Raw genomic sequence first — 14633 nt, forward strand, 5'->3', positions numbered from 1 at the left:
CCCAAAGTCTCTTATGCCTCTCTAGTCTGGTGGCCTAAAACCAAAACCAAAACAGCCCAACGAGTGCTGGCTTAACTTCAACGTTTAGCAACATTGTCAATAACAGGAGCTATTCAAAGTACTCCTGGTTCAACACTAGATGCCTTAATGCATCTGCTACCCTTGCACCCAGTGATGGAAAACAGTGAGGAATGCAGCTGAGTAGACACAAACGCACAGCTATCCTACTCGTGAACAACAGAAGCCAGAATATATTCGGACTTCCTTCACTCGCGAGCTAACGAAGCTGGTCGCACTCGTGATTGATTCGCGAAGCAGCTCTGAACATTTTTCAATTTTGTGAAAAAACGAATTTACACGACCGACAGATTAACTTTTCAGGAACAATAAAGCACAAACTACTATCTGATGGATAATTACTTATTTTGCTATTAAAATCGCACTAAAATGCAATTCCCGCACCTCCACTTGTTCTTCGCGAATAAAAATTCATGAATGTTTTTGTTTTTGTCTTGCTTCATACTCGTGAAGCAAGCGGGTGCGAATAAACTCACACACGGCTTACTCTCGGCACCGTGAGTAAACCGTTTGTTGCTTTTACACTCGCGAGTTGATTCACGATGAGAGTGTTTCCATCTCTGCTTGCACCAATTTGTGCAACTAGAGGTGAAGAAAAGTGCCTTGAAGTTAAACAGATATAAGAACATCTTAGAAGGCGATCTAACAGGACATTTGGAAATCTTAACCAATGTTACTGTAAATCCACTAGTAATACAAAATGAAGACAGGATCAAATCAAAATTCATCTTAGATATACCATACAAAGTTTCGATTGATGATCGGAGCGTATGGGAATCAGGAGGACCAACGGTTCGACCAGGATCTATTGTATTCTATACGGATGGATCGAAAATGAGTGATAGAACTGGGGCTGGAGTATATGGACCCAGGACTAAACTCGCCATACCAATGGGTAAATGGCCAACGATGTTCCAAGCTGAAATTCAAGCTATTTTGGAATGCGCAGCCATCTGTCTTAAAAGAAAATATAGACATGCGAATATCTATATCTTTTCAGACAGTCAGTCAGCTTTAAAGGCAGTCTGCACATTTGAGTGTTATTCTAAGCTAGTATGGGAGTGCATTACACTACTGAAGGAAGTGGCTGGATGGAATACTGTAAAATTATTCTGGGTACCAGGTCATTGTGGAATTGCAGGCAACGAAATTGCGGACCAGCTAGCTAGGGAGGGATCTCTGGGTGCCTTGTATGGACCGGAACCCTTCTGTGGAGTATCATCAAGTGCTCTATCGATGGAGCTAAAAAATTGGGAGAAACAGAGCGTAGGAGCAAACTGGCATACTGCACCTGGAATATACCAGTCAAAGAGATTCATCGTGCCAAGCGTGAAAAACACGAACACACTACTGAAACTTAGTAAACGCGAATTAAGTGTGTACACAGGATTGTTAACCGGGCACTGCCCATCTCGACACTTTCTATTGAAGCTCAAGAAGATTCAATCAGAAGAATGTCGGTTCTGTGGTTTCAACTCTGAAACCTCGGAACATCTACTTTGTGAGTGTAGTTTTCTCTTTAAGAAGAGAGAACGTTATTTCGGTGGATGCATCATACATCCCCGAGATATCTGGTGGGATATAAATCCCAAGAAGGTAGTGGCTTTCATTTTGGAAGCTATTCCAGACTGGGGTATAATGCAGGCCTAAAAAAAAAAACAACAATCGCTAGTTCTAAAGCAAGTGGGTCTTACCACAGTAGATCAATTAAAGGTCGCAGTGGTTGTGTACCCCTACAGGGAAAAAAATAAAAAAAAAGATATAAACGAAAAACATTTACATGTTTTTTTTTTTTTGAAAGAGATGAACCAGCCTAGGGCTGAAAATCTCTATAATAAAGTAATAATAATAATCCATGTTTTTGAGGGGGTGACCCCAAACTTTTGCACGGGAGTGTATGCTCATGCTCGTGGTTTCAGTTGGAAAAACCTTCTATACTTCAGCTAAACGTATTACATGAAACAAACCTTGTCATAGTTCTGTTGAGGAATGCTTACATACATTTGGCATGAATTTCCTCATGATCCAAATTAAAATAATAATATTTTTTCAAAAGTCATCAAAACATTTACAGCATATCTCCAGAATAAGAGGCGAATGAACCCCGCTGGTTTAAAACCTCCTCCTCTCTCCTCTTCTTGGCGTAACGTCCTCCTGGGACAAAGCCTGCTTCTCAGCTTAGTGTTCTATGAGCACTTCCACAATTATTAACTGAGAGCTTCCTCTGCCAATGACCTTTTGCATGTGTATATCGTGTGGCAGGCACGAAGATACTCTATGCCCAAGGAAGTCAAGGAAATTTCCTTTACGAAAAGATCCTGGACCGACCGGGAATCGAACCCGTCACCCTCAGCATGGTCCTGCTGAAAACCCGTGCGTTTACCGCCTCGGCTATATGGGCCCTGGTTTAAAACCTCTATAGTCTATAATAAACGCAAAAAAAAAAAATAAAAAAATAAAATATATCGAGGTTTAAAACCTCTATAGTCTATAATAAACGCAAAAAAAAATATCTCCAGAAGCTTTGCCAGATAAATAATGTTTGTTATAAATTCTTCAAAAAAATCATAAGAGATCCTGCAAAAACATTTCTGTGACATTTTCTCTTAGGACTATTAGGAAGCTCACATTTAAAATAATCCATATAATCTTTACAAACACTCTTTTACCCGTATGAAGAACCAGCATTAATGCTAGAACTCACGAAAAAAAAATTTAAAAAAAACTCTTCTAACCATACATTTTTATTAATTTTTATTACTTTATTTAATTTATAACCTTTTGTTCAAGCTTCATAAATACCTCTGGCAATACCAACATCGTTTGAAATGATTTTAAAAAATCTTAAAGAATAGTTTTCTTTAAATTGCACCAGGCACGCCTCTGATGCATGTCACATGTAAGAAATGATCAATTTAAGATTTTATCTAGAAATTCCATCATAAATCTTCAAGTGAATAACTTGGACTGAACAAAAGTTGTTTAAAAGCCCAAGCAAACGCATTCTAGCAGAAGCTAACAACTTTATGGAAAAATCTTGAAAATATCCAAGTTTTTTCTCCAAGTTTTCCTCATAATAATTACTTTTGGATATTTTCGATTGAAGAAATGCGATTATATTCTCGTATTTATATTCACACACATCTCAGGCACCTACTCAACATTTGAAGTCGGCTAGACTAATACTCCTCCAGACAGTATCCCTACTACGCCAATGCAGCACCACTAAAGGATTGCGCGATTGAGAGTACAAACACAAAGGTGTTTAAACCGAAGGTAGTTTACCATTACGTAGCTTCAAAGGTATGCGATATCTTATCACCAACACAGATGTGAATCGATTAAGTTTGCAGCTTCCTTTCTGTAAGGTAAGTTTTTACCTGTAGCCATACTTTCCGTTAAATTTTTGGATCTTCTCTATCCCGTTTCCTAACAGGTTTTTGTTTTTTGCGCGTTATATTTATATCTTTCTACCTTTCAGCATGCCTGTACCGCATGTTCAATTGGGTTTGTTAAGGGTATCCAAATTGTTGCTCAATATGAATCTCCACCCGTAAATTATTCTAAATTAAAAATATAACCATTTTTGGTGCTTTGTTACTTTGTAGTTGTAACATTCTAAACATTTAAAGTTTGTATGAAATCTATTTTTGTCTTTCTTCGGAGATAGCTGTCATTTGATCGATTCAATTACACAAGTTTACAAAATAAAACGAAAGTCGTGAACCTCTGTCAACGACCAAAATTTTTGAAGCGCAATTTAGTGCTGATTTCGAAACTGACCTTCAAAAATTTTTAAGTAGAACAGTTTTTGAGTTTGCAACTTTTCAAAATATGTAATTTACTAAAATCCTAATATATTGCGTTTTGTTCAAAAAATTTTAAATCTTTTTCCATAAATTAAAAGCTGAAAACAATACCATTTGATCATCTGAATATAGGTTTTGCCTCAGATTGATGAAATTCAAGATATTGGCGAGTTTTAGGGACGATCTTCTTAAAATTTAGCTAAATCCCCAAAAATTTATGAAGAAATGTATTTTTTTTCAATGAAAAAACAACAATTTAAAAATTCTTTCTCAACGTTTATTTGACATATCATATGTAGGCGAGTTACAGTAAAAATTTCAGCTCAATCGGAGCATTGATTACGGAGAATTAGGTGTTTAAAGTGAGCGACTTTGCTTAAAAATAGAACAAAAATTGATTTCAAATCATAAACCTTGTACGGAAAGTCGAAAAAATTTCCGCTCTACTGTAATTTTTTTCTTTCGCGTTTTCGAACTCAGGGCATGATTCTACACCAAAAATGATCATCGGCTTACCGAGTTCAAAAATGCTGTAAACTAGTGTTATCATTTTTTCCACGGGAATTAAAGCAATGTTAATGTTTTTGACTATTTATCAAAAGAAGTCTATGAATCCAATAAAATGAATGAAGTGTGCCAGACACTAAAAAGAAATACGTTTGATTATTAAGCTGAGGAAAATAGAAATATTTGAATCGCTATACAACCCAATTTCGTCTACCCAGTTTTGTGCCTACCTTTCTCATACGCACACACACGCACACCTTTCTACCCTTGCAACGTTGATGTTGTTGTGGTGTGGCCGATTATTATTTGTTTTCTTCTATCCATGTATACTGTGCTTTGGACTGGGTTCGTGGTAGCCTAGCGGACGATCGAGCTTCGGATGCGACGTCATTCCCGAAAAAGTGCTGAACGTGACCACAAGTGTGCAAGACGAGAGATAAGCGAACGAGAGCTGTACAGTAGCCATAAATGGAAGCGAAAAAATGGAGATTCATCGACATTTAATTTCGTGTGTGGTGTTACTCAAAAGGTGGTTGGTGATGTCAAATGGGTTTTAAATTAATTGTCGCGGTACGTTTCGAACGACTCGCAGGGATTTAAATCGAATTTCATGCGGAGGAGATATTCTCCATGGTGAAATAGCTGCCATCATGGCGGCTGCTGAAATGTGATTCAAATTCGCACCGTGTGTGATGTGTGTGTGTGAAAGGTTTGGACCATGTCCGACGAATTGGACCATCCCATGGGGGATCCGGACACGTCTGGATCATTCCCGAGTGAGAATCCGAGCTGGCATCGGTTGCTTACGGACGGTCACAATGCGGCGTGTCGGGGCCCGGAGAGTCTGTTTTCTGACGCGACGACAACCCAGGCCCAGGAGGAGGAAGAAGAAGATGAATTGTTACGTGTGATTCAACATGGCAGCATTGGGAACTACGATTCGGGCAACTTTTCGTTTTCGGAGAGTTCGAACAAGGGGCAACAACCGGTCCCGAGCAGTCCCGGAGGACAGCAGGAGCTGCATCAGAGGTTCGTACAGCTGAATACGGAGCTGTACCAAGCGAAGACGGAGCTGCTGACGTACAAGTACAAATGGAACGAAATCCGCAACGAGGTGGAGCTGCAGTGGAACAAAAAATGCCAGCGGGTGGTAGACGAGAAGGTAGCGTTACAGCAGGAGGTAGACGATCTGAAGCAGCAGCTGCAGGCAGCAGTTTGCACCTTTGGCGGCAACGAGCGTGGTTTGGAAATTTACAAGCTGCGTTCGGAACTGGATCAGATCAGAATCCAATTGGATTGCAAAGACCGAGCCAATGGGATTCTGAAGGAAAAGATAGCGGAGCTTTACTGTGATAAAGAAAACCTCTCGTTGGAAGCTCGGAAGCTGGAGAAAATGCTGCTGGAAGTGCGTAGTGAATTAAGTTCAGTCAAAGCTTCGGAAGCTTGGTTCCGGAACGAGTTACATGTGTGCCAAAACATAAATACAAATTTAAGGGAAGCTAACCTATCTTTCGACAATCGATTAAGCCTGGAGAAGGCTCATGGCGAGCGGTTGAAGGTAGAATTGCAGCAGGTAATACGCAGTGCAGAGCAAGTGGAACGGAAAGCGATAGCCGAGAAGTCAAGTCTGCTTGCGAGACTGGAAACCATTGAAGCGTCCAGTCGACTAGAGAAAGTATCGGATTTGATAGCGCAGGAGCATGTGTGCAAGCATAATGATGCTGCGGAAAAAATCCAATCGCTTCTCGATTTGAACAAGAATCATGAGCGTGAAAACAACCACCTGCGGACGAATGTTGAGCTGCTGCGAAACACTCTCTCCAATCAGGAGGCACTCATCCAATCGTACAAAAACAGAGAAGCAGACAGCCGACGCCAGGTCACCACCCTGGAAGCCGACATCCGCAACCTGAAGGATGACAAACAAAGAATGGCGGAACAGAACACCGAATTGCACGAGACAATTGCGCGGAACAGCTTCACCAAACGAGACCTAGATGTCAGCATTGGGCACTTGAGAGCGCAGCTGAAAGTTTTATCGATAAACTTTGAAAATACGCGAAGGGCACTCGGTGTGAAGGAATTTGAACTTGGCCAGCTGCGGCAGGAGCTGGTCCGTATAAACGACCACTGCAGGGATTTGGAAGACCATCGGATGGAGCTGGAGCAGTCGTTGAAGGTGAGCGAATCGCACGCTCGGACAATGTACGAGCAGCTGCTGGAGAACTTCCATCGGATCCAGTCGCGAAACTTGGACCTGGAGCTAAAACTGGGTCAGTATGCCGAGCACGATGAAAAGTTTCGTAAGAGTGAGGAACTGGTGCAGAGGTTGCGGCAGGAAATTTCCGACCTGCAGGAGAAGGTGGTTCAGGACGAAGAGGCAGGGTTGAACGTGAGTAGCAGCAGCAGCAGTGCAGAGGGTAGCACCTGCGCCAGTAGCAGCGATTCGGAAGGAGGAAGTGCGAAAGTCTGCCCAAAGCATGGCAACCCCATTCCGGAAGATGACACCAAAGAGCTGAAAATATTGCTGAAGGTGATCGAGAACGAGCATCGACAGAAGTTGAAGCGGTATGAGCTGAACAATCGGACACTGTTCAAGAAGGTCAAGGAGCACAGCCGAGCCCGGAAGGTGGCAGAGCAGCAGGTGGAGGCACTGGAGAAGGATATGAGCAAGATGTCGTCGTTGAAATGCGAAATGGCGGGACTACGGGAGAAGAACATGCTACTGGAGAGCGATTTGGAAGCCATGGCGGGAGAATGCCATCAGCTGAAGGGTGAGAAGGCGCGATTGATGGTCGCGATGGAGAGCAATTGCCTTCTGAAGATGGATGATGATGTATGGAGCGCGTTCAAGCGGATATTTGCCGATCTTCGGGATAAGCAGGTGACGGATAAGGAGAACAAGCGGTTGAAGGAGCTGCTGCACATAAGCGAGAGGAAGGTCGACCAGCTCGAGCAGGAGCTCAGGCATGCCTTGGCGGTATCGGAGGAGAAGAACGCGGTGATTGAGAGTCTCAGATTGTCGAACGAGTTGCAGCGTTTGGAGGCGGATGAGATTCGATCGGAGTTGACGGTGAAGGGAATCCAGTTGGACGACTCGGCGCGCACGATAGCGGATCTCAGCGCGGAGAGAGGTTCAATGCAAAGCTCGTTGCACGAGCAGCAGATGAACGAGCAGAAGCTTCGGAAGGAGGTGGACTTCTTGCTGCAGCAGTTGCAAGTGCGGGACGTACAGCTGGAGACGGCACAGGAGCGGCTCAGATTGTTTGAGGAATCCGAACGGATACTGGCCGATTCACGGCAGCGCTTTTTCGACGACTTGCAAGCACTCAGGGACCAGATCTTGGCCGAGAGACAGGAGAAACAGGAACTGCGTGACGAGGTGGCAGCACTGCGGGTCGGCATGGTGCAGCTGATGGAAGGTAGCGACAAGGTAGGTTCGGGTATGAGCGTTTTGAGGGATTGAGGTGACGTGGTTGTTTTTATTTTGCTTTCAGAACTTCCATTCGGTCAGCCAACCGGAAAGTGTCCACCTTTCATCTTCGGCTTCGGAAGGATCGGCAGCGGTGATGGGTGCAACGGCAGCATCAGCGACGTACGACGAACAGGCGCTCAAAGCTTTGGTGGAGGACTGCACCCGGCAGCGGAGCGGTTCGGCCATTCAGCCGCTGCAGGAGTGTGTGGCGTCCCTGCGGTCCGAGATGAACCGGCTGAATGCGGTGGTGCGGCAAAATGGCGCCCAACGGTACAACAACCACGTGGTGTCGCTGATGGAGGAACTGCAGGACGCCACCAACGGTACGTACAATGCGAGATGAGTTTAGGAGTTTTAAGGTGAGCGGGGCTGCCATTGAAGGGGGGTTTGCCATTGGCGCACTTTCAACAAGGAGTGAAAGTGGCGATCAAATGGTTATAGAGAGGTTAGGTTCGAAAGAGATAGTAGGGGATTTGGATGATCTTTTTGTAGCGTTTTAGTAGAAGATCTTTAGCCTGTAATTGTGTTAGTGGAAAACGTCGTGATATTGATATTATGGATATGCACAACAGTATGATCTGAATTCTGTGTCGTTTGGTGATTGATCGATAGAGTTGAATTTTCATCGCAAAATATCGTTCAAGAACCACTAGGTTTGGTTTCTCAGTGCTGTTGTACGCTTTGTTCGCTTTAGAAGCTGGAGGCTCAAATGCGCATTAAGCTTAACGGAGCCATTCTTATTCTTACCATTTTGCTTCGACTTTACCATCGACTTCAACCGTTTGTCTGCCGCTCGCTGGTACCAACTCGGTACTGCTGCCAATAATCTTCTCTGCATAAATGTTCGTTAACACAAAAAAGACAAAACAAAGAAAAATTCGGGTGTAAGGGAACACGTTTTTCACGAGCGTTACAGGCCATCACAGTCCATCTCGGTTTCTGGTAGGGATCACACGGTTTGACATCTTGTTTGTCTGATCGTACGACAGCGCTGTCGATCACCTGTTCAAATAAGCTAGTCGTCAGACCGTTTGAAGCCTACTGGTGGAAACCGAGCTTGATTGCGTGGTGGTCACAAAGCCGCTTCGTCGATTCGTCCGTGTTCCCCGCGTTCCCGATAGAATTGTCTTCAGTCTACATAGTTTGTCTGTTCGTCTATTCGAAGAAGCTCAACAGCGATTGAGCGCAGGAAGGTTACTGGTGTCGTATCGTCGCTTTACGAAGCCAGTAGCTCGTCGTCGTCTTACCGATATCAACCATATCACAGCCGGATGGCCATAAATATTCGTAAACACAAAAAAGACAAAACAAAGAAAAAATAATTCCCTGTTTTGTATCCGCCAGGTACCAAGTTAAGTACCAGATAACTCTGCTCAAAGTGCTTGCTTGGTAACGAAGGATTTTGAGTATCCAATAAATGAGCGTTTTGTTGCTTATGGCGTAGCTTGTATTCCAGTTCAATGGATTTCACAATATTGCCTAATCATAATGCTTGGTTATGTGCTATCTGATTGCGCAACATTGAATCCGATTGTGAAATTCCATCTCGCGCTTGCGCATCAACGCTTATCTGCACTACTACATAGCGAGAGTTGGCGTAAAATTCCACGCTGTGTGGACCGTGAATATACTTGAATATGAGAACGTTTCCAATATTCAGGAGATGGTTTAAATGTTCGTGATAGGCAACTTTTATTTCTCCCAAAAAATACAGGTTGGTGAACTATTGTGTGAGTGAAAAAAAGTTGCCTGTCCCAAAGTTTTAGGCCATCCCTTGTAAATTGGAACCGGAGCACTCCTCATGCATGCTTCAAAAAGGCGTTCTGGATTAACCGTTTACTACGCACGCGCAGTTTATTCCTCGCTGTTGCGCAACGTTGTGTAAAATGGTGGCTACTCGTTTACAATTGGGTCTGATTGCGAATACGAGTTAACCAGTACCAGTTCGTTAAAGGTTTACAATTGTCTGTTTAGTCAATTTAGTTTCTTAATACATACAAGCTTAAGTCTCCTCTCTGGAGCCACCAATATTTTGCGGATGATTTGGTTCACTGTCAAGGTCGCTCTTCATAGCTTCCTTATAGTTCCTTGAGATGTATGTATACCATTCCAGGGCGTCCCTGCTACGGGGTTCATCGGTATACTCTTCATCTTCCTCTTATGCATCGCGTAGTATGAACTCTTATCCACCAATCCAAGACACCAGACATACAAGGACTATAAGAATATGGATGTTTTATTTCTTTCATTCCTCAGTGTCGGTGTCACCAATCATCTCGCATAAAGTCTTGTGGAATGCTGTATAAGATCACAGTCGTGACTGATAACTGATAATCCTGTGCAATCTTTGTATGCCATAATCAATGCTCCGAACTGGAGTTTTGGGCGCGGGTGCTTCGAGAACATGCCAAAAAACATGTCTGCGACACTTAATAGGTAGGCTCAATTGAGGTATTCAGAGTCGCTATACAGAGGTGCGAGATTGATTATGAACACCTCTTTAGACTCTCGAAATGATGGAGTGATTAATTGTTCTTTGAGGGTCGTTTGTAGTCGATTGATGTAGGTCTGATTGGTTGCACAGTGAATTCTGTACCCCCCCGATGATGAGGAGAAGTCTCAGATCATATAACTCGAAGTCTGTAACAGCATCCTTACTCTAAGGACAGAGAGGGGAGTGACTTCTTGAGCTTCTGCTCCGATAAAAACACCAAGCGAGTCCCATTCGAACCGTAGAGTATCTTTGATCCCTTGGAGGAGCATTCCCCAAAAAAAAAACAGGGCCAAACCGACTTTTATGGGGTCACCTCGGATGGCACTAACAATTCAGTGGTAATAGGCAGAGATAGTTGTCGTTTCACTTGCCTCACTCTGCATTGAAACTAGCGAAATAAATCAATCAGGTTTGCTTCTTCTCGCGGTTGTTGTGGTTGGTTGTTGCGTCTTGGTTGTTCTTGAGGCGGTGTCTGTTCCGCCATATTTGCAACGTTAGGATTATGATGTCCACGTTGATTCTGGTATTGGTTTACACCTCTATTCGATCCTCTACCGGGCCCTTGCTTTCCAGACATGAGAAACTTTTCATGAGCCTTGACAAACCATCCTATGGCCCCTAGCCCAGTGTATGAAAGGGACAAAACACAAGCTGCCTTCCAGAATCCTGCGACAGTCTCATTCGGAGCTTCTGAGAACCCCTCGATGAAGAGAATAGCAAGTTGTTTTTTATTTTTTTTTTGATCTTGGAGATCTTGGCGAGAGATACAATATCCCAAAGTTCATCCGTGAGTGTGGTGGTCGGGGCAGATAGTGCCACGAACAGACAGGTCGCAATTGGCATCGCAGTCGATGAGAGATTTGCCAAGGCTGTGTCGCTTAGCAATCTACAGAATATCCACTTTTTATTTGGGCGTTCTACTAGTTGAACGAACTCCACGATAAAGGCTCCAAGAGCTGGGATTGAAATTCGTTTCAAGAGGTCCTTTCCAGACATGAGAAACTTTTCATGAGCCTTGACAAACCATCCTATGGCCCCTAGCCCAGTGTACGAAAGGGACAAAACACAAGTTGCCTTCCAGAATCCTGCGATAGTCTCATTCGGAGCTTCTGAGAATCCCTCGATGAAGCGAATAGCAAGTTGTTTTTTATTTTTTTTTTTGATCTTGGAGATCTTGGCGAGAGATACAATATCCCAAAGTTCATCCGTGAGTGTGGTGGTCGGGGCAGATAGTGCCACGAACAGACAGGTCGCAATTGGCATCGCAGTCGATGAGAGATTTGCCAAGGCTGTGTCGCTTAGCAATCTACAGAATATCCACTTTTTATTTGGGCGTTCTACTAGTTGAACGAACTCCACGATAAAGGCTCCAAGAGCTGGGATTGAAATTCGTTTCAAGAGGTCCTTTCCAGACATGAGAAACTTTTCATGGGCCTTGACAAACCATCCTATGGCCCCTAGCCCAGTGTACGAAAGGGACAAAACACAAGTTGCCTTCCAGAATCCTGCGACAGTCTCATTCGGAGCTTCTGAGAATCCCTCGATGAAGAGAATAGCAAGTTGTTTTTTATTTTTTTTTTTTGATCTTGGAGATCTTGGCGAGAGATACAATATCCCAAAGTTCATCCGTGAGTGTGGTGGTCGGGGCAGATAGTGCCACGAACAGACAGGTCGCAATTGGCATCGCAGTCGATGAGAGATTTGCCAAGGCTGTGTCGCTTAGCAATCTACAGAATATCCACTTTTTATTTGGGCGTTCTACTAGTTGAACGAACTCCACGATAAAGGCTCCAAGAGCTGGGATTGAAATTCGTTTCAAGAGGTCCTTTCCAGACATGAGAAACTTTTCATGAGCCTTGACAAACCATCCTATGGCCCCTAGCCCAGTGTACGAAAGGGACAAAACACAAGTTGCCTTCCAGAATCCTGCGATAGTCTCATTCGGAGCTTCTGAGAATCCCTCGATGAAGCGAATAGCAAGTTGTTTTTTATTTTTTTTTTTGATCTTGGAGATCTTGGCGAGAGATACAATATCCCAAAGTTCATCCGTGAGTGTGGTGGTCGGGGCAGATAGTGCCACGAACAGACAGGTCGCAATTGGCATCGCAGTCGACGAGAGATTTGCCAAGGCTGTGTCGCTTAGTAATCTACAGAATATCCACTTTTTATTTGGGCGTTCTACTAGTTGAACGAACTCCACGATAAAGGCTCCAAGAGCTGGGATTGAAATTCGTTTCAAGAGGTCCTTTCCAGACATGAGAAACTTTTCATGAGCCTTGACAAACCATCCTATGGCCCCTAGCCCAGTGTACGAAAGGGACAAAACACAAGTTGCCTTCCAGAATCCTGCGACAGTCTCATTCGGAGCTTCTGAGAATCCCTCGATGAAGAGAATAGCAAGTTGTTTTTTATTTTTTTTTTTTGATCTTGGAGATCTTGGCGAGAGATACAATATCCCAAAGTTCATCCGTGAGTGTGGTGGTCGGGGCAGATAGTGCCACGAACAGACAGGTCGCAATTGGCATCGCAGTCGATGAGAGATTTGCCAAGGCTGTGTCGCTTAGCAATCTACAGAATATCCACTTTTTATTTGGGCGTTCTACTAGTTGAACGAACTCCACGATAAAGGCTCCAAGAGCTGGGATTGAAATTCGTTTCAAGAGGTCCTTTCCAGACATGAGAAACTTTTCATGAGCCTTGACAAACCATCCTATGGCCCCTAGCCCAGTGTACGAAAGGGACAAAACACAAGTTGCCTTCCAGAATCCTGCGATAGTCTCATTCGGAGCTTCTGAGAATCCCTCGATGAAGCGAATAGCAAGTTGTTTTTTATTTTTTTTTTTGATCTTGGAGATCTTGGCGAGAGATACAATATCCCAAAGTTCATCCGTGAGTGTGGTGGTCGGGGCAGATAGTGCCACGAACAGACAGGTCGCAATTGGCATCGCAGTCGATGAGAGATTTGCCAAGGCTGTGTCGCTTAGCAATCTACAGAATATCCACTTTTTATTTGGGCGTTCTACTAGTTGAACGAACTCCACGATAAAGGCTCCAAGAGCTGGGATTGAAATTCGTTTCAAGAGGTCCTTTCCAGACATGAGAAACTTTTCATGAGCCTTGACAAACCATCCTATGGCCCCTAGCCCAGTGTACGAAAGGGACAAAACACAAGTTGCCTTCCAGAATCCTGCGACAGTCTCATTCGGAGCTTCTGAGAATCCCTCGATGAAGAGAATAGCAAGTTGTTTTTTATTTTTTTTTTTTTGATCTTGGAGATCTTGGCGAGAGATACAATATCCCAAAGTTCATCCGTGAGTGTGGTGGTCGGGGCAGATAGTGCCACGAACAGACAGGTCGCAATTGGCATCGCAGTCGATGAGAGATTTGCCAAGGCTGTGTCGCTTAGCAATCTACAGAATATCCACTTTTTATTTGGGCGTTCTACTAGTTGAACGAACTCCACGATAAAGGCTCCAAGAGCTGGGATTGAAATTCGTTTCAAGAGGTCCTTTCCAGACATGAGAAACTTTTCATGAGCCTTGGCAAACCATCCTATGGCCCCTAGCCCAGTGTACGAAAGGGACAAAACACAAGTTGCCTTCCAGAATCCTGCGACCGTCTCATTCGGAGCTTCTGAGAACCCCTCGATGAAGAGAATAGCAAGTTGTTTTTTATTTTTTTTTTATCTTGGAGATCTTGGCGAGAGATACAATATCCCAAAGATCATCCGTGAGTGAGCTGTTGGAGCAGATAGTGCCACGAACAGACAGGTCGCAATTGGCATCGCAGTCGACGAGAGATTTGCCAAGGCTGTGTCGCTTAGCAATCTACAGAATATCCACTTTTTGTTTGGGCGTTCTACTAGTTGAACGAACTCCACGATAAAGGCTCCGAGAGCTGGGATTGAAATTCGTTTCAAGAGGTCCTTTCCAGACATGAGAAACTTTTCATGGGCCTTCACGAACCATCCAATGGCCCCTAGCCCAGTGTACGAAAGGGACAAAACACAAGTTGCCTTCCAGAATCCTGCGACAGTCTCATTCGGAGCTTCTGAGAACCCCTCAATGAAAAGAATAGTAAGTTGTTTAGCAAGTGGTGTCCCTTTGTTAATGAACCCCTTGAAGGCTTCCATGAACCGACAGTGGGAAGGCGCCAACATATCAGCTGCCACCAGGTCAGTGCTAGAGGCGGGCGAAAAGATTGAGCAATCTCTCCTTGGTTGTCTTTTGGATGTGGTTAGCCACATCAAACTCCTCCTTAGTCATGAACC

At 44.0% G+C, this 14633-nt stretch overlaps 1 protein-coding gene across 1 annotated transcript; it reads left to right on the forward strand.

The window, feature by feature from the left end:
• The first annotated feature begins 4761 nt into the window (after positions 1 to 4761).
• LOC109424641 (myosin-7) lies at positions 4762 to 9566 on the forward strand. Its single transcript, XM_019699801.3, has 2 exons — positions 4762 to 7827; positions 7892 to 9566. Exons 1-2 carry the CDS (start codon positions 5113 to 5115, stop codon positions 8210 to 8212), a joined length of 3036 nt encoding a protein of 1011 aa, XP_019555346.3. The 5' UTR covers positions 4762 to 5112; the 3' UTR covers positions 8213 to 9566.
• The last annotated feature ends 5067 nt before the right edge of the window (positions 9567 to 14633 follow it).

The sequence above is a fragment of the Aedes albopictus genome, unplaced genomic scaffold (assembly GCF_035046485.1).
Source record: "Aedes albopictus strain Foshan unplaced genomic scaffold, AalbF5 HiC_scaffold_212, whole genome shotgun sequence".
Taxonomy (NCBI): domain Eukaryota; kingdom Metazoa; phylum Arthropoda; class Insecta; order Diptera; family Culicidae; genus Aedes; species Aedes albopictus.